The sequence below is a fragment of the Gambusia affinis genome, linkage group LG20 (genome assembly GCF_019740435.1).
Source record: "Gambusia affinis linkage group LG20, SWU_Gaff_1.0, whole genome shotgun sequence".
Lineage (NCBI taxonomy): Eukaryota > Metazoa > Chordata > Actinopteri > Cyprinodontiformes > Poeciliidae > Gambusia > Gambusia affinis.
This window is the reverse complement of record NC_057887.1, coordinates 20,171,306-20,192,487: the sequence shown is the minus strand read 5'-3', so window position 1 is coordinate 20,192,487 and position 21,182 is coordinate 20,171,306. Positions and strand designations below refer to the sequence as shown.

The 21,182-nt window shown below is 45.3% G+C and overlaps 1 protein-coding gene across 1 annotated transcript; it reads right to left on the bottom strand.

Annotated features, from left to right (window-relative positions):
• Positions 1-481: 481 nt before the first annotated feature.
• LOC122823494 (mucin-2-like) lies at positions 482-21,142 on the bottom strand. The gene is made up of 17 exons (XM_044103159.1): positions 20,902-21,142; positions 18,466-19,281; positions 16,314-17,385; positions 9,412-9,738; positions 8,182-8,508; positions 8,073-8,110; positions 6,198-7,555; positions 5,983-6,096; positions 4,609-4,715; positions 4,422-4,480; positions 4,174-4,322; positions 3,592-3,720; positions 3,473-3,515; positions 3,348-3,385; positions 2,708-2,795; positions 2,247-2,508; positions 482-2,115 (listed from the first exon to the last, which is right to left on the bottom strand). Exons 1-17 carry the CDS (start codon positions 21,030-21,032, stop codon positions 2,026-2,028), a joined length of 5,148 nt encoding a protein of 1,715 aa, XP_043959094.1. The 5' UTR covers positions 21,033-21,142; the 3' UTR covers positions 482-2,025.
• Positions 21,143-21,182: the final 40 nt, after the last annotated feature.

Sequence of the window (21,182 nt, the reverse complement as noted above, 5' to 3'; positions counted from 1 at the left end):
TAAGCTTCATAGTGTGGAACTGACGCATTACATACATCACGGGCATGACTCCCCACAGAGGGTGAGGTGGCTCGGGCATCTGGTCAGGATGCCCCCTGGTGAGGTGTTCTGGGCACGTCCCACCGGGAGGAGGCCCCGGGGAAGACCCAGGACACGCTGGAGGGAATATGTCTCTCGGCTGGCCTGGGAACGCCTTGGGATTCTTCCAGAGGAGCTGGAAGAAGTGGCTGGGGAGAGGGAAGTCTGGGCCTCCCTTCTGAAGCTGCTACCCCCGCAACCTGACCCCGGATAAGTGGAAGAAGATGGATGGATGGATGGATGGATGGATGGATGAGCATGGCCTGCAATAATAAAGCCATAGCGCTTACGTAATGTTAATCATATGTAATCTGTATTGATCAGCTGCTGTGTCTATGTTGAGGAAGGATACACATGCTTCATTTGATTGCTGGAGTAAAGTACTTATTTATTAAAATACATAATAAATAAATGTTATGTATTTTCTAGGCACACAGTGTCATCTTATGGGATAACCAACCATGTTACCGTCAATTGTTGTAAAACTGCTATAAAAAAAAACTTAAAAGAAAATTGACTTTGCAATTTGATTTAGATTAGGCACCCTGGGAGATTCAAGGATTCTCCAAACATCCAAGAAAGAATAAAAGCAACACTCCAGGTATGTTTAAGAGGTAATGACATAATAAAATGAAATAATGCTCAAAGAGGCTGGAACCGGGCATACAACCTGATGTCAGGCATACAACCTGCCTTGACTAACTGTGGCTAAAGTTAGTCAATCCTGTAACTGTAGCCACATAAAAACCTACTGGAAAATATGATCAGTTATGTATCCATAAAAACATAGCATAACAAAGGAACTGAAATAAAATGAATAGAAATTAGTGAATTTCAATTGTCCAGCATAGCAACACAATTAAAAATTGATCTGAAGTCTTTTGATCTCGTAATCTGGAAGACATTAAAGAATAATACATATTTAAACATACACATATTAATATGAAAGAAGGGATCAATGAAAATCTCAGGAAGGTATTGATTTGTGGTGGTCTTTATATTTTGACCGACTGGATTTTATTGATGATCCCTAAACCAACTAATGTGCTCTAAAATTTGGTCAGTTTTTTAATAGTAAGAGAATAAAAATCACATTAACAAAATCTTTAATTGCATTCCTTTTTATTTTGTGAGATAACAAATATATAATTTATATAAAACTTCAATTTTGGAGCCCTCTAGTGGTCAAATTAAGTTATTACAATATAACAAGTTTTAACACATTTAGACAAAAAAAAGTTAAATATATTGTACTTATATTGCACCTTTTTAGCCAACTACACTACATAAAGTGCTTTATAACAGAATATTTGTTCTCATCTCGTTTATCCATACACACATGCAGTCATTCAGCATTTTCAGTGAGTGTGCTGTTAGCAGTTAGCTATAATACACCAGAGTCATAGCGATCAAATGTTATGCATAATTGGTCTGTAACTAGACCAAGAAAAATAAAAAAAGTTATGCAAACATTGATAAATATACCAAATTATTGGAGTTATGGTGATTTTACTTTTGTATGAAACGCATTAACAGTTTTAAAGAAATTTCCAGTTGATCTTATTTACAAAAATGTAGATAAATATAAAACCGAGGCACAAATTAAACCTGTAATGCTTACAGAAAACATAGAAGATAAATAGTGCATTTAACACACAGAACTGAGAGGCGTGGTGATTAAAGTGCAGAAATTATAAACTAAACCTTATGATTTTGATGATGAAAGCCACACTGGCAGTTTTTAACAGGCCTGACTAGAAGTCACACAATACAAGCTAAAGGTAGTAAAGGAGCACAGGATACAATATTTATAACATTAACTGCACGTCTCTGTTGATGCGCTCCTGTTTATATCGTTTACGTTGAGGAAGTTCCAATGTAATGCAGTATCTTGGGATAAATACCACTACAGGAACTCCTACAGAGATCCAACTTCCTTCTCCTCAATTAGAGTCTGGTCTGCTCTGTGGCTTGATTCTGGGTGTAAGGGTTTCTTGTAGATTGGACGTTCTTGTTGGGGATGTTGTCCGGTCCAATCTGGGAAGAATAAAAACATGTCATTTAGGTTTTAGCTGAATTGCTGCAGGACATAAGAAGACATGAGAATTTGTGAGTTAATAAAACACAGATGTTTGTATTTGCGATGTCTTGTGCAGAGGTCTACTCACAGAGTTTCTCCTTGAAGGAGACGAGCTTTGTCGGCTGTTGCTTGGAGAAATCTCCGTGTTGATCTTGCCGGTCCAGCTGCTGCTGAGTTTGGCGCGTGGGATTTGTGGGACACCAGAATTTACCAGGATGTTTTCTGGTTCTTTGATACAGGTGAAAAAGGTTCCACTGCTACTGAAGGATGGTGGACCCTGGCCAAATGAAGGGATAACGTATGGTTTCCAAATGTCTTTTTCTTTGTTCTTGGACATTTTTCTCTTGAATCTGAAAAATAGAAGAATACTGAAACTGTGTCTGTCCTACTGTGTAGTGTTTATAGTTAGATTTCTATGGGCAGCAGTAATTAATTTGTAAAAGCACACATAGAATGCAGTTTTAGAAAAAAACAAACAAACAAATAAGACAGGTAATTATAAAAAGTAAGCAAAAACTAAGGAGATAAATGAACAAGGTTCTAACTTACGTTCGTGCTACCAGTGGCAGAGCGATCAACGAGGCGACAAGCAGGCATCCGAGAACAGGCAAAACGATCACAAGAATCAACAACCACTCTACAAAACAACAGAGTCACTAATTAGTCTCAGCCTTTCTGTGATCTCGAAACAACAAGGTCACATAACATTTTAGAGAACATTTTGCATCAAAACTTTGAAAAAGTGGATTTAAAGGTTTTTACAGCAAAAACCTTTACTTTGGTAAAAAAATAAAAAATAAAGTAAAAATTTAAATAAATAAAAAATTAATAGTTATTTAGTTGATGTTGTTTTGTGTTAATATTATTTTGATAATTTTCTATGCAAAGGCTTTAGTAGCGCTATTGGACTTTATAATTCCTTTGCAGCTACAGACAGATACAGCAGCAAATGGCCCAAGGCCAACATTTGAACCAGTGACTGTAAAGAGGACCGTTCCCTCCGAGTTTTAAAGTATTTGTCTAAAAAACATCCTGAAATTGCAGATTTTCATGTGGACGATATTATACTAATATAATATTTTTCAATATGATATAATATACTAAATACAAGGCCCCCCAACAACCTCTTACAAACATAACAATAAATGTCTTGAAGTACATGCTTTGATTTTCACTACTGTATACTTGCCATCCTTGCAGTTCATGCCAGAACGACCAAAGCTACATCTGAAAAAAGAAAAAAAAATGGTTTAACTTGAAATTATTGTACTTGCAGAAAACCATAAAGCAAGACAGTCATGTCGATGCACTTACTTTATACATTTGTTGTTCACAGCTTTCTGACCAGAGGGGCATGCTAAAGTACAGAAAGTTACACTATAATCAGTGCACAGTGAAATATTTAAAATCTCTTGATTGTTAAATATCCTTACCCATGCATAGTATTTCACTGTAGTTTGTTGTAATATAACCATCTAAACATGTGCATTCGTAACTGCCCACTGTAGGTTTGCACTTTGTAGTTGTTTCGTCACATAGATTGGAACCACAAAGGTTTTTCACTTTAAATGGAACAGAAAAGAAGTTTGATGGGATCAGCAAATTTCGTAACATAACAAGCACATAAAATCAAGAACATCACTGACATCTAAATTCCTCAGAGATTCTTTCAGACTTTAAGTCTTGGCAGAAATCGTGACCAACATTATGTGTATGTTTTGTTTGTGAAAAGGTGCCATGCCTGTTAAAAGTTTTTGAACAGTGCGTCTTAATAAAAAAAAATAAAAAAATAAAAAAAATCCAAACACAAAACATATCCAACGTGGAATAAGAGAAATAATAGAAGAATAAGAAAAAAATCAAGCTGGCAAACACAAATGGGAACCAGTCTTAACACCACAGCTTTCTGATTAATATAACCTATATTCTGAAAGATAAGTGTAATGAATGTACTGTATAAGGGAAAGGTAAAATAAACAAGAATCCTCAGAAGTACATATTTATATTAAACCCACATGTAAAGTTTCCTGGCAGTGGACAGCTGTCGCAGGTGAGATTTTTCATTGTTTCTATTACAATTTCTTCTGTGACGTTAGACTTTGCATCATAGATGGTTTGGACTGAAGCTTCAACGTTGCCTGTGTTTGACCTTAATGGTATTTCCCTGAAATGAAAATATGGAAGAGAATACTGGTAAGTCTTTGTCATACTGTAGGCATTCACTGCTGTCTAAAAAAAACACAGATATAACACTGAAACTTACCGGAGCTCCAGGACTAATGATAAAATGAATCCATGTTTATTTTTGAACTCGTTGTAAATCTGTGTATTAAAAATAGTATTTTAGAACAAAATGCCTTTTTATAAATAAAGCACAGGTGAGACCAGTAGCATATAATTCTGGCGTTTGGAACAAAATAAAATACAGAAAAAGAAAAATGAAAGCTTACCGCATTAACAATTCTATCTGAAATCTCTTTAAATATTTGTGATGTTTTGTCGGCCATTTCAGGAAGATATTTGTCCACTAACACCACCAGAACAGGGAAAACCTTGGCTATTTGGAAAAACAAAATTATTGTTGGAAAGTTCCCCAAAAATTTCACAAACACAAATAAAAATGTTCAAGCAATTAGAGTTTTCAAATGGGAGTTTGCTGCAGCATCTCATTTATCGAATAAATACATATAAAAACCCAGTTAAGTCGTTCTGTTAATCTGGTAATTCCACTTCCCAATAACTCAGGGACAACAAAAATGCTTTAAGAAAGTATTTCAGTATTACCTCTTTATTTAAACATAGTCCAAGACAAACAATTCCATTTCTACCACACAAACTGTCTATTTATCACAGTTGTGTTTAAAACGTCAATTTTATACACACAAAACCTAAAATACTGAATTTGGTGGTGGGTCTGCTTCAAATTTTGTTAAACAATGGAACAATAAGCTACAAGATGCACATTAAAGTTGTTTTTCAGAAAGCTTACTTGGGGAATAAAGAAAAAACGCTGTAATTTATGTTCAAAAGTTATCATTTTGAGATTTATGCATAATTTTTAAAGATTGATTTCAGTTGTCAGTTTTAATTTGGAGTTTAAAAGTTATAATTTTGAGGATCACTTGATCTCATCCTGGCCTCCAGAAGGATAAAAAAATCTTCAAAGTCACCACCAGGGGGCAGCTAACTGGGTTCCAAAATTACATTCACATCCACATGCAACTAATGAAATCACTAATCAGACTTCATCTGATGCAGAATGAAGTCCCTGTTTTCAGGATTTATATAACATAATCATTTGCTAATGTCATGTCAATAAAAATACTATGATGAATGCCAAGTAGCCATTCCCTATAAAACCAATAGTCATAATTTGATATTGATCTTTATAGTTTTGATTTTAAACACTGTGTAATGATTTCAATTTGATGACACTGGCTTTAACTCGAATGAATACTGGCATTCTGAGTAATTGACTTACTTTTGCAGGTTATCAATTAGGTTTTGCAGTTTGCAAGATTAGTTTTGAGATATATATATTAACTTTATTCGCGAACATTAATGGTAATGTGAGTAATGTGAAATGTAAACCGTGAAACCGACATTAGATTCCATATTACTTAGGTCAGCAGACTTTAACAGTGCAGTTCATAGTAAATATTTTCTTAAGCAGGACACATGTAACAGGTTGAATAAGGTTTGGAAGCACCAAACTGGATTCAGGTTGTGACACTGTGAAAACATTTATTGTTTTATGAGAAGCAACACATTGCCTCTAATGAATATATTATGAGAAGCAATGTATTTTACATTCAGATACGTACCTTTTCGACAGCCTTGTTGATAAACTTCTCCCGGAAGACACAAGCACACGTGAGTCTGGTTAGCACGTTCTTCACAGGTGCTTCCACTGAGACATGGGCTTGAAGCACATGCACCTTGATAAATAAGACAGGAACAAATGCACAATTTGGCAAATTATTATAGTACATGTAATGAGAGTACATGTACTATTGAATTGTATCTATTTGTAACATACTTGTAGGTTGTGTAGTTGTCACTTGGCCAACAGCTGTAGTTGACATTGGAACAGCAGTAGTTTTTGATGGACCTGCTGTAGTTATTATAGGAGGTGTGGTGGTTGCAGTTGTAGCTTCTGATGTGGTTATGGTTTGTGATCCTGTAGCAGTAGTGCCTGGAGCTGGCATGGTTGTGGTTTGACCTCTTGTAGTGGTTATGGTTGGAGCTCCTGTTGAAGGTGGTATGGTTCTGGTTGGAGCTGGAGTGTTTGTGGTTAGAACTGGCATTGTTGTGGTCAGAACCCCTGTGGTGGTTGTGGTTGGAGCTCCTGTTGTGGTTGGAGTTCCAGTAGTTGTTAAGGTTGGGGCTGCAGTTGTATTTGGAAATCTTGTGGTTTTTGTTGGAGGTCCTGTGGTTGTTGTTTGAACTAGCACGGTTGTAGTTGGAGCTGGCGTGGATCTGGTTGGATCAGGAGTGATTGTGGTTGGATCCTCTGATGTGGTTGTGGTTCCTGCTGGTGTGGTTGTGATAACAGCTACTGTGGTGGATGTGGTTGGAGCTTCTGTGGTGATTGTGGTTGGAGCTCCTCTAGTGGTTGTGGTTGGTGCTACTGCGGTTGTGGTTGGAGCTCCAGAGGTTGTGGTTGGAGCTCCAGAGGTTGTAGTAGGAGCCGTTGTGGTTGTTATTGGACCCACAGTTGCTGTAGTTGGAGCTTCTGTGGTTGTAGTTGGAACCTCTGTGGTTGTAGTTGGAGCTTCTGTGGTTGTTGTCGGAGCTGCTGTGGTTGTTGTTGGAGCTGCTGTTGTAGGTGGAGATACAGTGGTTGTTGTATGGGCATTTGTGGTTGTTGGAGATTCTGTGGATGTTGTTGGAGATTCTGTTGTTGTTATTGGAGCTCCTGTGGTTGTTGTTGGGGCTTGTGTGGTTGTTGGTGGATCTGCTGTGGTTGTTGGAGCTTCTGTGGTTTTAGTTGGAAGATCTGTGGTTGAAGTTGGAGCTTCTGCTGTTGTTGTTGAGGCTGCTGTGCTTGTTGATGGAGCTTCTGTGGTTGTTGTTGGAGATTCTGTTGTTGTTGGAGTTGCTGTGGTTGTAGTTGGAGCTCCTGTGGTTGCTGTCGGAGCTGCTGTGGTTGTAGTTGGAGTTGCTGTCATTGTAGTTGGAGCTGGTGTGGTTATAATTGGAGCTGCTGTTGTTGTAGGTGGAGATACAGTAGTTGTTGTATGGGCATTTGTGGTTGTTGGATATTCTGTGGTTGTTGTTGGGGGTTCTGTGGTTATTCTTGAGTTGGAAGTTCTGTGGTTGAAGTTGGAGCTCCTGTGGCTGTAGTTGGGGCTGCTGTAGTAGTGGATGTAGAGTCTGTGGTTGTTGTCGGAGCTGCTGTAGTTGTTGATGGAGCTTCTGTGGTTGTTGTCAGAGCTTCTGTGGTTGTTGTTGGATTTGCTGTGGTTGTTGGAGTTTCTGTGGATGTTGTTGGAGATTCTGTTGTTGTTGGTGTTGCTGTGCTTGTAGTTGGAGCTGCTGTGGTTGTTGTTTGAGGTTCTGTGGTTGTAGTTGGAGGTTCTGTTGTTGAAGTTGGAGCTCCTGTGGTTGTTGATGGGGCTGCTGTGGTTGTTGTTGGAGCTTCTGTGGTTGTTGTCAGAGCTGCTGTGGTTGTAGTTGGAGCTGGTATGGTTGTTGATGGATCTGCTGTGGTTGTGGGAGCTTCTGTGGTTGTTGTTGGAGTTGCTGTCGTTGTAGTTGGAGCTGGTGTGGTTGTAGTTGGAGGTTCTGTGGTTGAAGTTAGAGGTCCTGCTGTTGTTGTTGGGGCTGCTGTGGTTGTTGATGGAGCTTCTGTGGTTGTTGTCGGAGCTGCTGTGGTTGTTGTTGGAGCTGCTGTGGTTGTAGGTGGGGATACAGTGGTTGTTGTATGGGCATCTGTGGTTGTTGGATCTTCTGTGATTGTTGTTGGAGGTTCTGTGGTTATTCTTGGAGCTGCTGTGGTTGTTGGAGATTCTGTGGTTGACGTTGGAGCTGGTGTGGTGGTAGTTGGAGCTTGTGTGGTTGTCGGTGGATCGGCTGTGGTTGTTGGAGATTCTGTCGTTGTTGTTGGAGGTTCTGTAGTTGTTGTTGGAGTTGCTGTGGCTGTAGTTGGAGCTGGAGTGGTTGTTGATGGATCTGCTATGGTTGTTGAAGGAGCTTCTGTGGTTGTTGGAGAGTCTGTCGTTGTTGGAGATTCTGTGGTTGTAGCTGGACGTTCTGTGGTTGAAGTTGGAGCTCCTGTCGTTTTTGTTGGGGCAGCTGTGGTTGTTGATGTAGCGTCTGTGGTTGTTATCGGAGCTGCTGTGGTTGTTCTTGGAGCTGGTGTGGTTGTCGTAGCTTCTGTGGTTGTTGTTGGAGATTCTGTCGTTGTTGTTGGAGGTTCTGAGGTTGTTGTTGTAAGTTCTGTGGTTGAAGTTGGAAGTTCTGTGGTTGAAGTTGGAGCTGGTGTGGTGGTTGTTGGGTCTGCTGTGGTTGTTGGAGATTCTGTGGTTGTAGTTGGAAGTTCTGTGGTTGAAGTTGGAGCTCCTGTGGCTGTAGTTGGGGCTGCTGTAGTAGTGGATGTAGAGTCTGTGGTTGTTGTCGGAGCTGCTGTAGTTGTTGATGGAGCTTCTGTGGTTGTTGTCAGAGCTTCTGTGGTTGTTGTTGGATTTGCTGTGGTTGTTGGAGTTTCTGTGGATGTTGTTGGAGATTCTGTTGTTGTTGGTGTTGCTGTGCTTGTAGTTGGAGCTGCTGTGGTTGTTGTTTGAGGTTCTGTGGTTGTAGTTGGAGGTTCTGTTGTTGAAGTTGGAGCTCCTGTGGTTGTTGATGGGGCTGCTGTGGTTGTTGTTGGAGCTTCTGTGGTTGTTGTCAGAGCTGCTGTGGTTGTAGTTGGAGCTGGTATGGTTGTTGATGGATCTGCTGTGGTTGTGGGAGCTTCTGTGGTTGTTGTTGGAGTTGCTGTCGTTGTAGTTGGAGCTGGTGTGGTTGTAGTTGGAGGTTCTGTGGTTGAAGTTAGAGGTCCTGCTGTTGTTGTTGGGGCTGCTGTGGTTGTTGATGGAGCTTCTGTGGTTGTTGTCGGAGCTGCTGTGGTTGTTGTTGGAGCTGCTGTGGTTGTAGGTGGGGATACAGTGGTTGTTGTATGGGCATCTGTGGTTGTTGGATCTTCTGTGATTGTTGTTGGAGGTTCTGTGGTTATTCTTGGAGCTGCTGTGGTTGTTGGAGATTCTGTGGTTGACGTTGGAGCTGGTGTGGTGGTAGTTGGAGCTTGTGTGGTTGTCGGTGGATCGGCTGTGGTTGTTGGAGATTCTGTCGTTGTTGTTGGAGGTTCTGTAGTTGTTGTTGGAGTTGCTGTGGCTGTAGTTGGAGCTGGAGTGGTTGTTGATGGATCTGCTATGGTTGTTGAAGGAGCTTCTGTGGTTGTTGGAGAGTCTGTCGTTGTTGGAGATTCTGTGGTTGTAGCTGGACGTTCTGTGGTTGAAGTTGGAGCTCCTGTCGTTTTTGTTGGGGCAGCTGTGGTTGTTGATGTAGCGTCTGTGGTTGTTATCGGAGCTGCTGTGGTTGTTCTTGGAGCTGGTGTGGTTGTCGTAGCTTCTGTGGTTGTTGTTGGAGATTCTGTCGTTGTTGTTGGAGGTTCTGAGGTTGTTGTTGTAAGTTCTGTGGTTGAAGTTGGAAGTTCTGTGGTTGAAGTTGGAGCTCCTGTGGTTGAAGTTGGAGCTCCTGTGGTTGTTGTTGGGGCTGCTGTGGTTGTTGATGGAGCTTCTGTGGTTGTTGTTGGCGCTGCTGTGGTTGTAGTTGGAGCTTCTGTGGTGGTTGATGGAGCTGCTGTGGTTGCTGTTGGAGCTGCTGTGGTTGTTGGAGCTTCTGTGGTTGTTGCCGGAGCTGCTGTGGTTGGTGTTGGAGCTGGTGTGGTTGTCGGAGCTTCTGTGGTTGTAGTTGGAGCTGCTGTGGTTGTAGTTGGAGTTGGTATGGTTGTTGTTGGGTCTGCTGTGGTTGTTGGAGATTCTGTGGTTGTAGTTGGAAGTTCTGTGGTTGAAGTTGGAGCTCCTGTGGCTGTAGTTGGGGCTGCTGTAGTAGTGGATGTAGAGTCTGTGGTTGTTGTCGGTGCTGCTGTTGTTGGTGTTGGAGCTGGTGTGGTTGTCGGAGCTTCTGTGGTTGTTATAGGTTCTGTGGTTGTTGTTGGAGCTGCTGTGGTTGTACTTGGAGTTGGTGTGGTTGTTAGAAGTTCTGTGGTTGTTGTTGGGGCTGCTGTGGTTGAAAATGGAGCTTCTGTGGTTATCGCTGGAGACACTGTGGTGGTTGTTGGAGGTTCTGTGGTTGTTGTTGGAGCTGGTGTGGTTTTAGTTGGAGCTGTTGTGGTTGTCGGTGGATCTGCTGTGGTTGTCGGAGCTTCTGTGGTTGTAGTTGGAGCTGGTGTGGTTGTTGTTGGATCTGCTATGGTTGTTGGAGCTTCTGTGGTTGTTGTTGGAGCTGCTGTGGTTGTTGTTGGGGCTGCTGTGGTTGTTGATGGAGCTTCTGTGGTTGAAGTTGGAGCTCCTGTGGTTGTCGTTGGGGCTGCTGTGGTTGTTGTTGGAGCTGCTGTGGTTGTTGTTTGAGGTTCTGTGGTTGTAGTTGGAGGATCTGTTGTTGAAGTTGGAGCTCCTGTGTTTGTTGATGGGGCTGCTGTGGTTGTTGATGGACCTTCTGTGGTTGTTGTCAGAGCTTCTGTGGTTGTTGTCAGAGCTGCTGTGGTTGTAGTTGGAGCTGGTATGGTTGTTGATGGATCTGCTGTGGTTGTTGGAGCTTCTGTGGTTGTTGTTGGAGTTGCTGTCGTTGTAGTCGGAGCTGGTGTGGTTGTAGTCGGAGGTTCTGTGGTTGAAGTTAGAGCTCCTGCTGTTGTTGTTGGGGCTGCTGTGGTTGTTGAAGGAGCTACTGTCGTTGTTGTTGGAGGTTCTGTGGTTGTTGTTGGAGTTGCTGTGGTTGTAGTTGGAGCTGGTGTGGTTGTTGTTGGGTCTGCTGTGGTTGTTGGAGCTTCTGTGGTTGTAGTTGGAAGTTCTGTGGTTGACGTTGGAGCTCCTGTGGTTGTTGTTGGGGCTGCTGTCGTTGTTGATGTAGAATCTGTGGTTGTTGATGTAGCGTCTGTGGTTGTTGTCGGAGCTTCTGTGGTTGTTGTTGGAGCTGCTCTGGTTGTTGTTGGAGCTGGTGTAGTGGTAGTTGGAGCTTGTGTGGTTGTCCGTGGATCTGCTGTGGTTGTTGGAGATTCTGTCGTTGTTGTTGGAGGTTCTGTGGTTGTTGTTGGAGTTGCTGAGGTTGTAGTTGGAGCTGGTGTGGTTGTTGTTAGGTCTGCTGTGGTTGTTGGAGCTTTTGTGGTTGTAGTTGGAAGTTCTGTGGTTGACGTTGGATCTGTTGTGGTTGTTGGAGATTCTGTCGTTGTTATTGGCGGTTCTGTGGTTGTTGTTGGAGTTGCTGTGGTTGTAGTTGGAGGTGGTGTGGTTGTTGTTGGGTCTGCTGTGGTTGTTGGAGCTTCTGTGGTTGTAGTTGGAAGTTCTGTGGTTGACATTGGAGCTCCTGTGGATGTTGTTGGGGCTGCTGTCGTTGTTGATGTAGCGTCTGTTGTTGTTGATGTAGCGTCTGTGGTTGTTGTCGGAGCTGCTGTGGTTGTAGTTGGAGCTGGTGTGGTTGTTGTTGGGTCTGCTGTGGTTGTTGGAGCTGGTGTGGTTGTAGTTGGAAGTTCTGTGGTTGACATTGGAGCTCCTGTGGTTGTTGTTGGGGCTGCTGTCGTTGTTGATGTAGAATCTGTGGTTGTTGATGTAGCGTCTGTGGTTGTTGTCGGAGCTGCTGTGGTTGTTGTTGGAGCTGGTGTGGTTGTCGGAGCTTCTGTGGTTGTTGTTGGAGCTGCTGTGGTTGTTGTTGGAGCTGGTGAAGTGGTAGTTGGAGTTTGTGTGGTTGTCGGTGGATCTGCTGTGGTTGTTGGAGATTCTGTCGTTGTTGTTGGAGGTTCTGTGGTTGTTGTTGGAGTTGGTGAGGTTGTAGTTGGAGCTGGTGTGGTTGTTGTTGGGTCTTCTGTGGTTGTTGGAGCTTTTGTGGTTGTAGTTGGAAGTTCTGTGGTTGACGTTTGATCTTTTGTGGTTGTTGGAGATTCTGTCGTTGTTATTGGCGGTTCTGTGGTTGTTGTTGGAGTTGCTGTGGTTGTAGTTGGAGGTGGTGTGGTTGTTGTTGGGTCTGCTGTGGTTGTTGGAGCTTCTGTGGTTGTAGTTGAAAGTTCTGTGGTTGACGTTGGAGCTCCTGTGGTTGTTGTTGGAGCTGCTGTGGTTGTTGGAGCTGCTGTGGTTGTAGCTGGACGTTCTGTGGTTGAAGTAGGAGCTGCTGTGGTTGTTGTTGGCGCTGCTGTGGTTGTTGTTGGAGCTGCTGTGGTTGTTGTTGGAGCGTCTGTGGTTATTGATTGAGCTGCTGTGGACGTTGTTGGAGCTGCTGTGGTTGTAGTTGGAGCTGGTGTGGTTGTTGTTGGGTCTGCTGTGTTTGTTGGAGCTTCTGTGGTTGTAGTTGGAAGTTCTGTGGTTGACGTTGGAGCTCCTGTGGTTGTTGTTTGGGCTGCTGTCGTTGTTGACGTAGCATCTGTGGTTGTTGATGTAGCGTCTGTGGCTGTTGTCGGAGCTGCTGTGGTTGTTGTTGGAGCTGGTGTGGTTGTCGGAGCTTCTGTGGTTGTTGTTAGAGGTTCTGTGGTTGCTGTTGGAGCTGCTGTGGTTGTAGTTGTAGTTGGTGTGGTTGTTGGAGATTCTGTGGTTGTTGTTGAAGTTTCTGTGGTTGTTGTTGGAGCTGCTGTGGTTGTTGTTGGAGATTCTGTGGTTGTTGTAGCTTCTGTGGTTGTAGTTGGAGCTGGTGTGGTTGTTGGATCTGCTGTGGTTGTTGGAGCTTCTGTGGTGGTAGTTGGAGCTTGTGTGGTTGTCGGTGGATCTGCTGTGGTTGTTGTTGGAGATTCTGTGGTTGTTGTTGAAGGCTCTGTGGTTGTTGTTGGAGCTGCTGTGGTTGTTGGAGCTGCTGTGGTTGTAGCTGGACGTTCTGTGGTTGAAGTAGGAGCTGCAGTGGTTGTTGTTGGAGCTGCTGTGGTTGTTGTTGGAGCGTCTGTGGTTGTTGATTCACCTGCTGTGGACGTTGTTCGAGCTACTGTGGTTGTAGTTGGTGATTCTGTGGTTGTTGTCAGTGCGTCTGTGGTTGTTGTCGGAGCTGCTGTGGTGGTAGTTGGAGCTTCTGTGGTTGCTGTCAGTGCGTCTGTGGTTGTTGTCGGAGCTGCTGTGGTGGTAGTTGGAGCTTCTGTGGTTGTTGTCAGAGCTTCTATGGTTGTTGTCGGAGCTGCTGTTGTGGTAGTTGGAGCTTGTGTGGTTGTCGGTGGAGCTGCTGTGGTTGTAGCTGGACGTTCTGTGGTTGAAGTAGGAGCTGCTGTGGTTGTTGTTGGAGCTGCTGTGGTTGTTGTTGGAGATTCTGTGGTTGTTGTAGCTTCTGTGGTTGTAGTTGGAGCTGGTGTGGTTGTTGGATCTGCTGTGGTTGTTGGAGCTTCTGTGGTGGTAGTTGGAGCTTGTGTGGTTGTCGGTGGATCTGCTGTGGTTGTTGTTGGAGATTCTGTGGTTGTTGTTGAAGGCTCTGTGGTTGTTGTTGGAGCTGCTGTGGTTGTTGGAGCTGCTGTGGTTGTAGCTGGACGTTCTGTGGTTGAAGTAGGAGCTGCTGTGGTTGTTGTTGGAGCTGCTGTGGTTGTTGTCAGTGCGTCTGTGGTTGTTGTCAGAGCTTCTATGGTTGTTGTCGGAGCTGCTGTTGTGGTAGTTGGAGCTTGTGTGGTTGTCGGTGGATCTGCTGTGGTTGTCGGTGGATCTGCTGTGGTTGTTGTTGGAGATTTTGTGGTTGTTGTTGAAGGCTCTGTGGTTGTTGTTGGAGCTGCTGTGGTTGTTGGAGCTGCTGTGGTTGTTGGAGCTGCTGTGGTTGTTGGAGCTGCTGTGGTTGTAGCTGGACGTTCTGTGGTTGAAGTAGGAGCTGCTGTGGTTGTTGTTGGAGCTGCTGTGGTTGTTGTTGGAGCGTCTGTGGTTGTTGATTCAGCTGCTGTGGACGTTGTTCGAGCTGCTTTGGTTGTAGTTGGTGATTCTGTGGTTGTTGTCAGTGCGTCTGTGGTTGTTGTCGGAGCTGCTGTGGTGGTAGTTGGAGCTTGTGTGGTTGTCGGTGGATCTGCTGTGGTTGGTGAAGGAGCTTCTGTGGTTGTCGTCGGAGCTTCTGTGGTTGTTGGAGATTCTGTCGTTGTAGTTGGAGGTTCTGTGGTTGTTGTTGGGGCTGCTGTGGTTGTTGATGGAGCTTCTGTGGTTGTTGATGGAGCTGCTGTGGTTGTTGTTGGAGCTGGTGTGGATGTTGTTGGAGCTGCTGTGGTTGTTGTTGGAGCTGGTGTGGTGGTAGTTGGAGCTTGTGTGGTTGTCGGTGGATCTGCTGTGGTTGTTGGAGATTCTGTCGTTGTTGTTGGCGGTTCTGTGGTTGTTGTTGGAGTTGCTGTGGTTGTAGTTGGAAGTTCTGTGGTTGACGTTGGAGCTCCTGTGGTTGTTGTTGGGGCTGCTGTCGTTGTTGATGTAGCGTCTGTTGTTGTTGTCGGAGCTGCTGTGGTTGTAGTTGGAGCTTCTGTGGTTGTTGTCAGAGCTTCTATGGTTGTTGTCGGAGCTGCTGTTGTGGTAGTTGGAGCTTGTGTGGTTGTCGGTGGATCTGCTGTGGTTGTCGGTGGATCTGCTGTGGTTGTTGACGTAGCGTCTGTGGTTGTTGTTGAACCTTCTGTGGTTGTAGTTGGAGCTGGTGTGGTTGTTGTTGGATCTGCTGTGGTTTGTGTTGGAGCTTCTGTGGTTGTTGTTGGAGCTAGTGTAGTGGTAGTTGGAGCTTGTGTGGTTGACGGTGGATCTGCTGTGGCTGTTGGAGATTCTGTCGTTGTTGTTGGAGGTTCTGTGGTTGTTGTTGGACGTTCTGTGGCTGAAGTTGGAGGTGGTGTGGTTGTTGTTGGGTCTGCTGTGGTTGTTGGAGCTTCTGTGGTTGTAGTTGGAAGTTCTGTGGTTGACGTTGGAGCTCCTGTGGTTGTTGTTGGGGCTGCTGTCGTTGTTGATGTAGCGTCTGTTGTTGTTGATGTAGCGTCTGTGGTTGTTGTCGGAGCTGCTGTGGTTGTAGTTGGAGCTTCTGTGGTTGTTGTCAGAGCTTCTATGGTTGTTGTCGGAGCTGCTGTTGTGGTAGTTGGAGCTTGTGTGGTTGTCGGTGGATCTGCTGTGGTTGTTGACGTAGCGTCTGTGGTTGTTGTCGAACCTTCTGTGGTTGTAGTTGGAGCTGGTGTGGTTGTTGTTGGATCTGCTGTGGTTTGTGTTGGAGCTTCTGTGGTTGTTGTTGGAGCTAGTGTAGTGGTAGTTGGAGATTGTGTGGTTGACGGTGGATCTGCTGTGGCTGTTGGAGATTCTGTCGTTGTTGTTGGAGGTTCTGTGGTTGTTGTTGGACGTTCTGTGGCTGAAGTTGGAGCCCCTGCGGTTGTTGTCAGAGCTGCTGTGGTTGTTGTTGGAGGCTCTGTGGTTGTTGTTGGAGCTGCTGTGGTTGTTGTTGGTGCTGCTGTGGTTGTAGTTGGAGCTGCTGTGGCTGTAGTTGGAGTTGGTGTGGTTGTTGGAGATTCTGTGGTTGTTGTTGAAGTTTCTGTGGTTGTTGTTTGAGCTGCTGTGGTTGTTGTTGGAGCTTCTGTGGTTGTTTGAACTTCTGTGGTTGTAGCTTGAGGTTCTGTGGTTGAAGTAGGAGCTCCTGTCGTTGTTGTTGGGGCTGCTGTGGTTGTTGATGGATCTGCTGTGGTTGTCGGTGGATCTGCTGTGGTTGTTGATGGAGCTTCTGTGGTTGTTGTCGGAGCTTCTGTGGTTGTAGTTGGAGCTGGTGTGGTTGTTGTTGGATCTGCTGTGGTTGTTGGAGCTTCTGTGGTTGTTGTTGGAGCTTGTGTGGTGGTAGTTGGAGCTTGTGTGGTTGTCGGTGGATCTGCTGTGGTTGTTGTTGGATCTGCTATGGTTGTTGTTGGAGCTGGTGTGGTGGTCGTTGGAGTTTGTGTGGTTGTCGGTGGATCTGCTGTGGTTGTTGGAGATTCTGTCATTGTTGTTGGAGGTTCTGTGGTTGTTGTTGGAGTTGCTGTGGTTGTAGTTGGAGCTGATGTGGTTATTGTTGGGTCTGCTGTGGTTGTTGGAGCTTCTGTGGTTGTAGTTGGAAGTTCTGTGGTTGACGTTGGAGCTCCTGTGGTTGCTGTTGGGGCTGCTGTCGTTGTTGATGTAGCGTCTGTGGTTGTTGATGTAGTGTCTGTGGTTGTTGTCGGAGCTGCTGTGGTTGTTGTTGGAGCTGGTGTGGTTGTCGGAGCTTCTGTGGTTGTTGTTAGAGGTTCTGTGGTTGTTGTTGGAGCTGCTGTGGTTGTAGTTGGAGTTGGTGTGGTTGTTGGAGATTCTGTGGTTGTTGTTGAAGTTTCTGTGGTTGTTGTTGGAGCTGCCGTGGTTGTTGTTGTTGGAGCTTCTGTGGTTGTTGGAGCTTCTGTGGTTGTAGTTGGAGCTGGTGTGGTTTTTGTTGGATCTGCTGTGGTTGTTGGAGCTTCTGTGGTTGTTGTTGGAGCTAGTGTGGTGGTAGTTGGAGCTTCTGTGGTTGTCGGAGCTTCTGTGGTTGTTGTTAGAGGTTCTGTGGTTGTTGTTGGAGCTGCTGTGGTTGTAGTTGGAGTTGGTGTGGTTGTTGTAGATTCTGTGGTTGTTGTTGGAGTTTCTGTGGTTGTTGTTGGAGCTGGTGTGGTTGTTGATGGGTCTGCTGTGGTTGTTGGAGCTTCTGTGGTTGTAGTTGGAAGTTCTGTGGTTGTAGTTGGAGTTGGTGTGGTTGTTGGAGATTCTGTGGTTGTTGTTGAAGTTTCTGTTGTTGTTGTTGGAGCTGCCGTGGTTGTTGTTGGAGCTTCTGTGGTTGTTGGAGCTTCTGTGGTTGTAGTTGGAGCTGGTGTGGTTGTTGTTGGAGCTGCTGTCGTTGTTGAAGTAGCGTCTGTTGTTGTTGATGTAGTGTCTGTGGTTGTTGTCGGAGCTGCTGTGGTTGGTGTTGGAGCTGGTGTGGTTGTCGGAGCTTCTGTGGTTGTTGTTAGAGGTTCTTTGGTTGTTGTTGGAGCTGCTGTGGTTGTAGTTGGAGTTGGTGTGGTTGTTGGAGATTCTGTGGTTGTTGTTGAAGTTTCTGTGGTTGTTGTTTGAGCTGCTGTGGTTGTTGTTGGAGCTTCTGTGGTTGTTGGAACTTCTGTGGTTGTAGCTAGAGGTTCTGTGGTTGAAGTAGGAGCTCCTGTCGTTGTTGTTGGGGCTGCTTTGGTTGTTGATGGATCTGCTGTGGTTGTCTTTGGATCTGCTGTGGTTGTTGATGGAGCTTCTGTGGTTGTTGTCGGAGCTTCTGTGGTTGTAGTTGGAGCTGGTCTGGTTGCTGTTGGGTCTGCTGTCGTTGTTGATGTAGCGTCTGTGGTTGTTGTCGGAGCTGCTGTGGTTGTTATTGGAGCTGGTGTGGTTGTCGGAACTTCTGTGGTTGTTGTTAGAGGTTCTGTGGTTGTTGTTAGAGGTTCTGTGGTTGTTGTTGGAGCTGCTGTGGTTGTAGTTGGAGTTGGTGTAGTTGTTGGAGCTGCTGTGGTTGTAGTTGGAGTTGGTGTGGTTGTTGGAGATTCTGTGGTTGTTGTTGGAGCTGCCGTGGTTGTTGTTGGAGCTTCTGTGGTTGTTGGAGCTTCTGTGGTTGTTGGAGCTTCTGTGGTTGTAGTTGGAGCTGGTGTGGTTGTTGTTGGATCTGCTGTGGTTGTTGGAGCTTCTGTGGTTGTTGTTGGAGCTAGTGTGGTGGTAGTTGGAGCTTGTGTGGTTGTCGGAGCTTCTGTGGTTGTTGTTAGAGGTTCTGTGGTTGTTGTTAGAGGTTCTGTGGTTGTTGTTGGAGCTGCTGTGGTTGTAGTTGGAGTTGGTGTAGTTGTTGGAGAGTCTGTGGTTGTTGAAGTTTCTGTGGTTGTTGTTGGAGCTTCTGTGGTTGTTGGAGCTTCTGTGGTTGTAGTTGGAGCTGCTGTGGTTGTTGTTGGGTCTGCTGTGGTTGTTGGAGCTTCTGTGGTTGTAGTTGGAAGTTCTGTGGTTGTAGTTGGAGTTGGTGTGGTTGTTGGAGATTCTGTGGTTGTTGTTGAAGTTTCTGTGGTTGTTGTTGGAGCTGCCGTGGTTGTTGTTGGAGCTTCTGTGGTTGTTGGAGCTTCTGTGGTTGTAGTTGGAGCTGGTGTGGTTGTTGTTGGGGCTGCTGTCATTGTTGAAGTAGCTTCTGTTGTTGTTGATGTAGTGTCTGTGGTTGTTGTCGGAGCTGCTGTGGTTGGTGTTGGAGCTGGTGTGGTTGTCGGAGCTTCTGTGGTTGTTGTTAGAGGTTCTGTGGTTGTTGTTGGAGCTGCTGTGGTTGTAGTTGGAGTTGGTGTGGTTGTTGGAAATTCTGTGGTTGTTGTTGAAGTTTCTGTGGTTGTTGTTTGAGCTGCTGTGGTTGTTGTTGGAGCTTCTGTGGTTGTTGGAACTTCTGTGGTTGTAGCTACAGGTTCTGTGGTTGAAGTAGGAGCTGCTGTGGTTGTAGTTGTAGTTGGTGTGTTTGTTGGAGATTCTGTGGTTGTTGTTGAAGTTTCTGTGGTTGTTGTTGGAGCTGCCGTGGTTGTTGTTGGAGCTTCTGTGGTTGTTGGAGCTCCTGTGGTTGTAGTTGGAGCTGGTGTGGTTGTTGTTGGATCTGCTGTGGTTGTTGGAGCTTCTGTGGTTGTTGTTGGAGCTAGTGTGGTGGTAGTTGGAGCTTGTGTGGTTGTCGGAGCTTCTGTGGTTGTTGTTAGAGGTTCTGTGGTTGTTGTTGGAGCTGCTGTGGTTGTAGTTGGAGTTGGTGTGGTTGTTGTAGATTCTGTGGTTGTTGTTGGAGTTTCTGTGGTTGTTGTTGGAGCTTCTGTGGTTGTTGGAGCTTCTGTGGTTGTAGTTGGAGCTGGTGTGGTTGTTGTTGGGTCTGCTGTGGTTGTTGGAGCTTCTGTGGTTGTAGTTGGAAGTTCTGTGGTTGTAGTTGGAGTTGGTGTGGTTGTTGGAGATTCTGTGGTTGTTGTTGAAGTTTCTGTTGTTGTTGTTGGAGCTGCCGTGGTTGTTGTTGGAGCTTCTGTGGTTGTTGGAGCTTCTGTGGTTGTAGTTGGAGCTGGTGTGGTTGTTGTTGGGGCTGCTGTCGTTGTTGAAGTAGCGTCTGTTGTTGTTGATGTAGCGTCTGTGGTTGTTGTCGGAGCTGCTGTGGTTGTTATTGGAGCTGGTGTGGTTGTCGGAGCTTCTGTGGTTGTTGTTAGAGGTTCTGTCGTTTTTGTTGGAGCTGCTGTGGTTGTAGTTGGAGTTGGTGTGGTTGTTGGAGATTCTGTGGTTGTTGTTGGAGCTGCCGTGGTTGTTGTTGGAGCTTCTGTGGTTGTTGGAGCTTCTGTGGTTGTAGTTGGAGCTGGTGTGGTTATTGTTGGATCTGCTGTGGTTGTTGGAGCTTCTGTGGTTGTTGTTGGAGCTAGTGTGGTGGTAGTTGGAGCTTGTGTGGTTGTCGGAGCTTCTGTGGTTGTTGTTAGAGGTTCTGTGGTTGTTGTTAGAGGTTCTGTGGTTGTTGTTGGAGCTGCTGTGGTTGTAGTTGGAGTTGGTGTAGTTGTTGGAGAGTCTGTGGTTGTTGAAGTTTCTGTGGTTGTTGTTGGAGCTCCTGTGGTTGTTGGAGCTTCTGTGGTTGTAGTTGGAGCTGCTGTGGTTGTAGTTGGAGTTGGTGTGGTTGTTGGAGATTCTGTGGTTGTTGTTGAAGTTTCTGTGGTTGTTGTTTGAGCTGCTGTGGTTGTTGTTGGAGCTTCTGTGGTTGTTGGAACTTCTGTGGTTGTAGCTAGAGGTTCTGTGGTTGAAGTAGGAGCTCCTGTCGTTGTTGTTGGGGCTGCTTTGGTTGTTGATGGATCTGCTGTGGTTGTCTTTGGATCTGCTGTGGTTGTTGATGGAGCTTCTGTGGTTGTTGTCGGAGCTTCTGTGGTTGTAGTTGGAGCTGGTCTGGTTGCTGTTGGGTCTGCTGTCGTTGTTGATGTAGCGTCTGTGGTTGTTGTCGGAGCTGCTGTGGTTGTTATTGGAGCTGGTGTGGTTGTCGGAACTTCTGTGGTTGTTGTTAGAGGTTCTGTGGTTGTTGTTGGAGCTGCTGTGGTTGTAGTTGGAGTTGGTGTAGTTGTTGGAGCTGCTGTGGTTGTAGTTGGAGTTGGTGTGGTTGTTGGAGATTCTGTGGTTGTTGTTGGAGCTGCCGTGGTTGTTGTTGGAGCTTCTGTGGTTGTTGGAGCTTCTGTGGTTGTTGGAGCTTCTGTGGTTGTAGTTGGAGCTGGTGTGGTTGTTGTTGGATCTGCTGTGGTTGTTGGAGCTTCTGTGGTTGTTGTTGGAGCTAGTGTGGTGGTAGTTGGAGCTTGTGTGGTTGTCGGAGCTTCTGTGGTTGTTGTTAGAGGTTCTGTGGTTGTTGTTAGAGGTTCTGTGGTTGTTGTTGGAGCTGCTGTGGTTGTAGTTGGAGTTGGTGTAGTTGTTGGAGAGTCTGTGGTTGTTGAAGTTTCTGTGGTTGTTGTTGGAGCTTCTGTGGTTGTTGGAGCTTCTGTGGTTGTAGTTGGAGCTGCTGTGGTTGTTGTTGGGTCTGCTGTGGTTGTTGGAGCTTCTGTGGTTGTAGTTGGAAGTTCTGTGGTTGTAGTTGGAGTTGGTGTGGTTGTTGGAGATTCTGTGGTTGTTGTTGAAGTTTCTGTGGTTGTTGTTGGAGCTGCCGTGGTTGTTGTTGGAGCTTCTGTGGTTGTTGGAGCTTCTGTGGTTGTAGTTGGAGCTGGTGTGGTTGTTGTTGGGGCTGCTGTCATTGTTGAAGTAGCGTCTGTTGTTGTTGATGTAGTGTCTGTGGTTGTTGTCGGAGCTGCTGTGGTTGGTGTTGGAGCTGGTGTGGTTGTCGGAGCTTCTGTGGTTGTTGTTAGAGGTTCTGTGGTTGTTGTTGGAGCTGCTGTGGTTGTAGT

What these genes read in the sequence shown, in the direction of transcription:
- LOC122823494 (XM_044103159.1), bottom strand. Translation starts at nt 21,032, where the DNA reads ATGACAGCAGCCCCAACAACAACCACACCAGCTCCAACTACAACCACA. An exon ending in CAGCTCCAACTACAACCACA is followed by an intron (nt 9,739 to 16,313) that starts GCAACTCCAACA and finishes ACCAGCTCCAAG; the next exon opens with AACAACCACAGCAGCTCCGA. An exon ending in ACCACCACACCAGCTCCAAC is followed by an intron (nt 8,509 to 9,411) that starts GTCAACCACAGA and finishes ACCAGCTCCAAG; the next exon opens with AACAACCACAGCAGCTCCGA.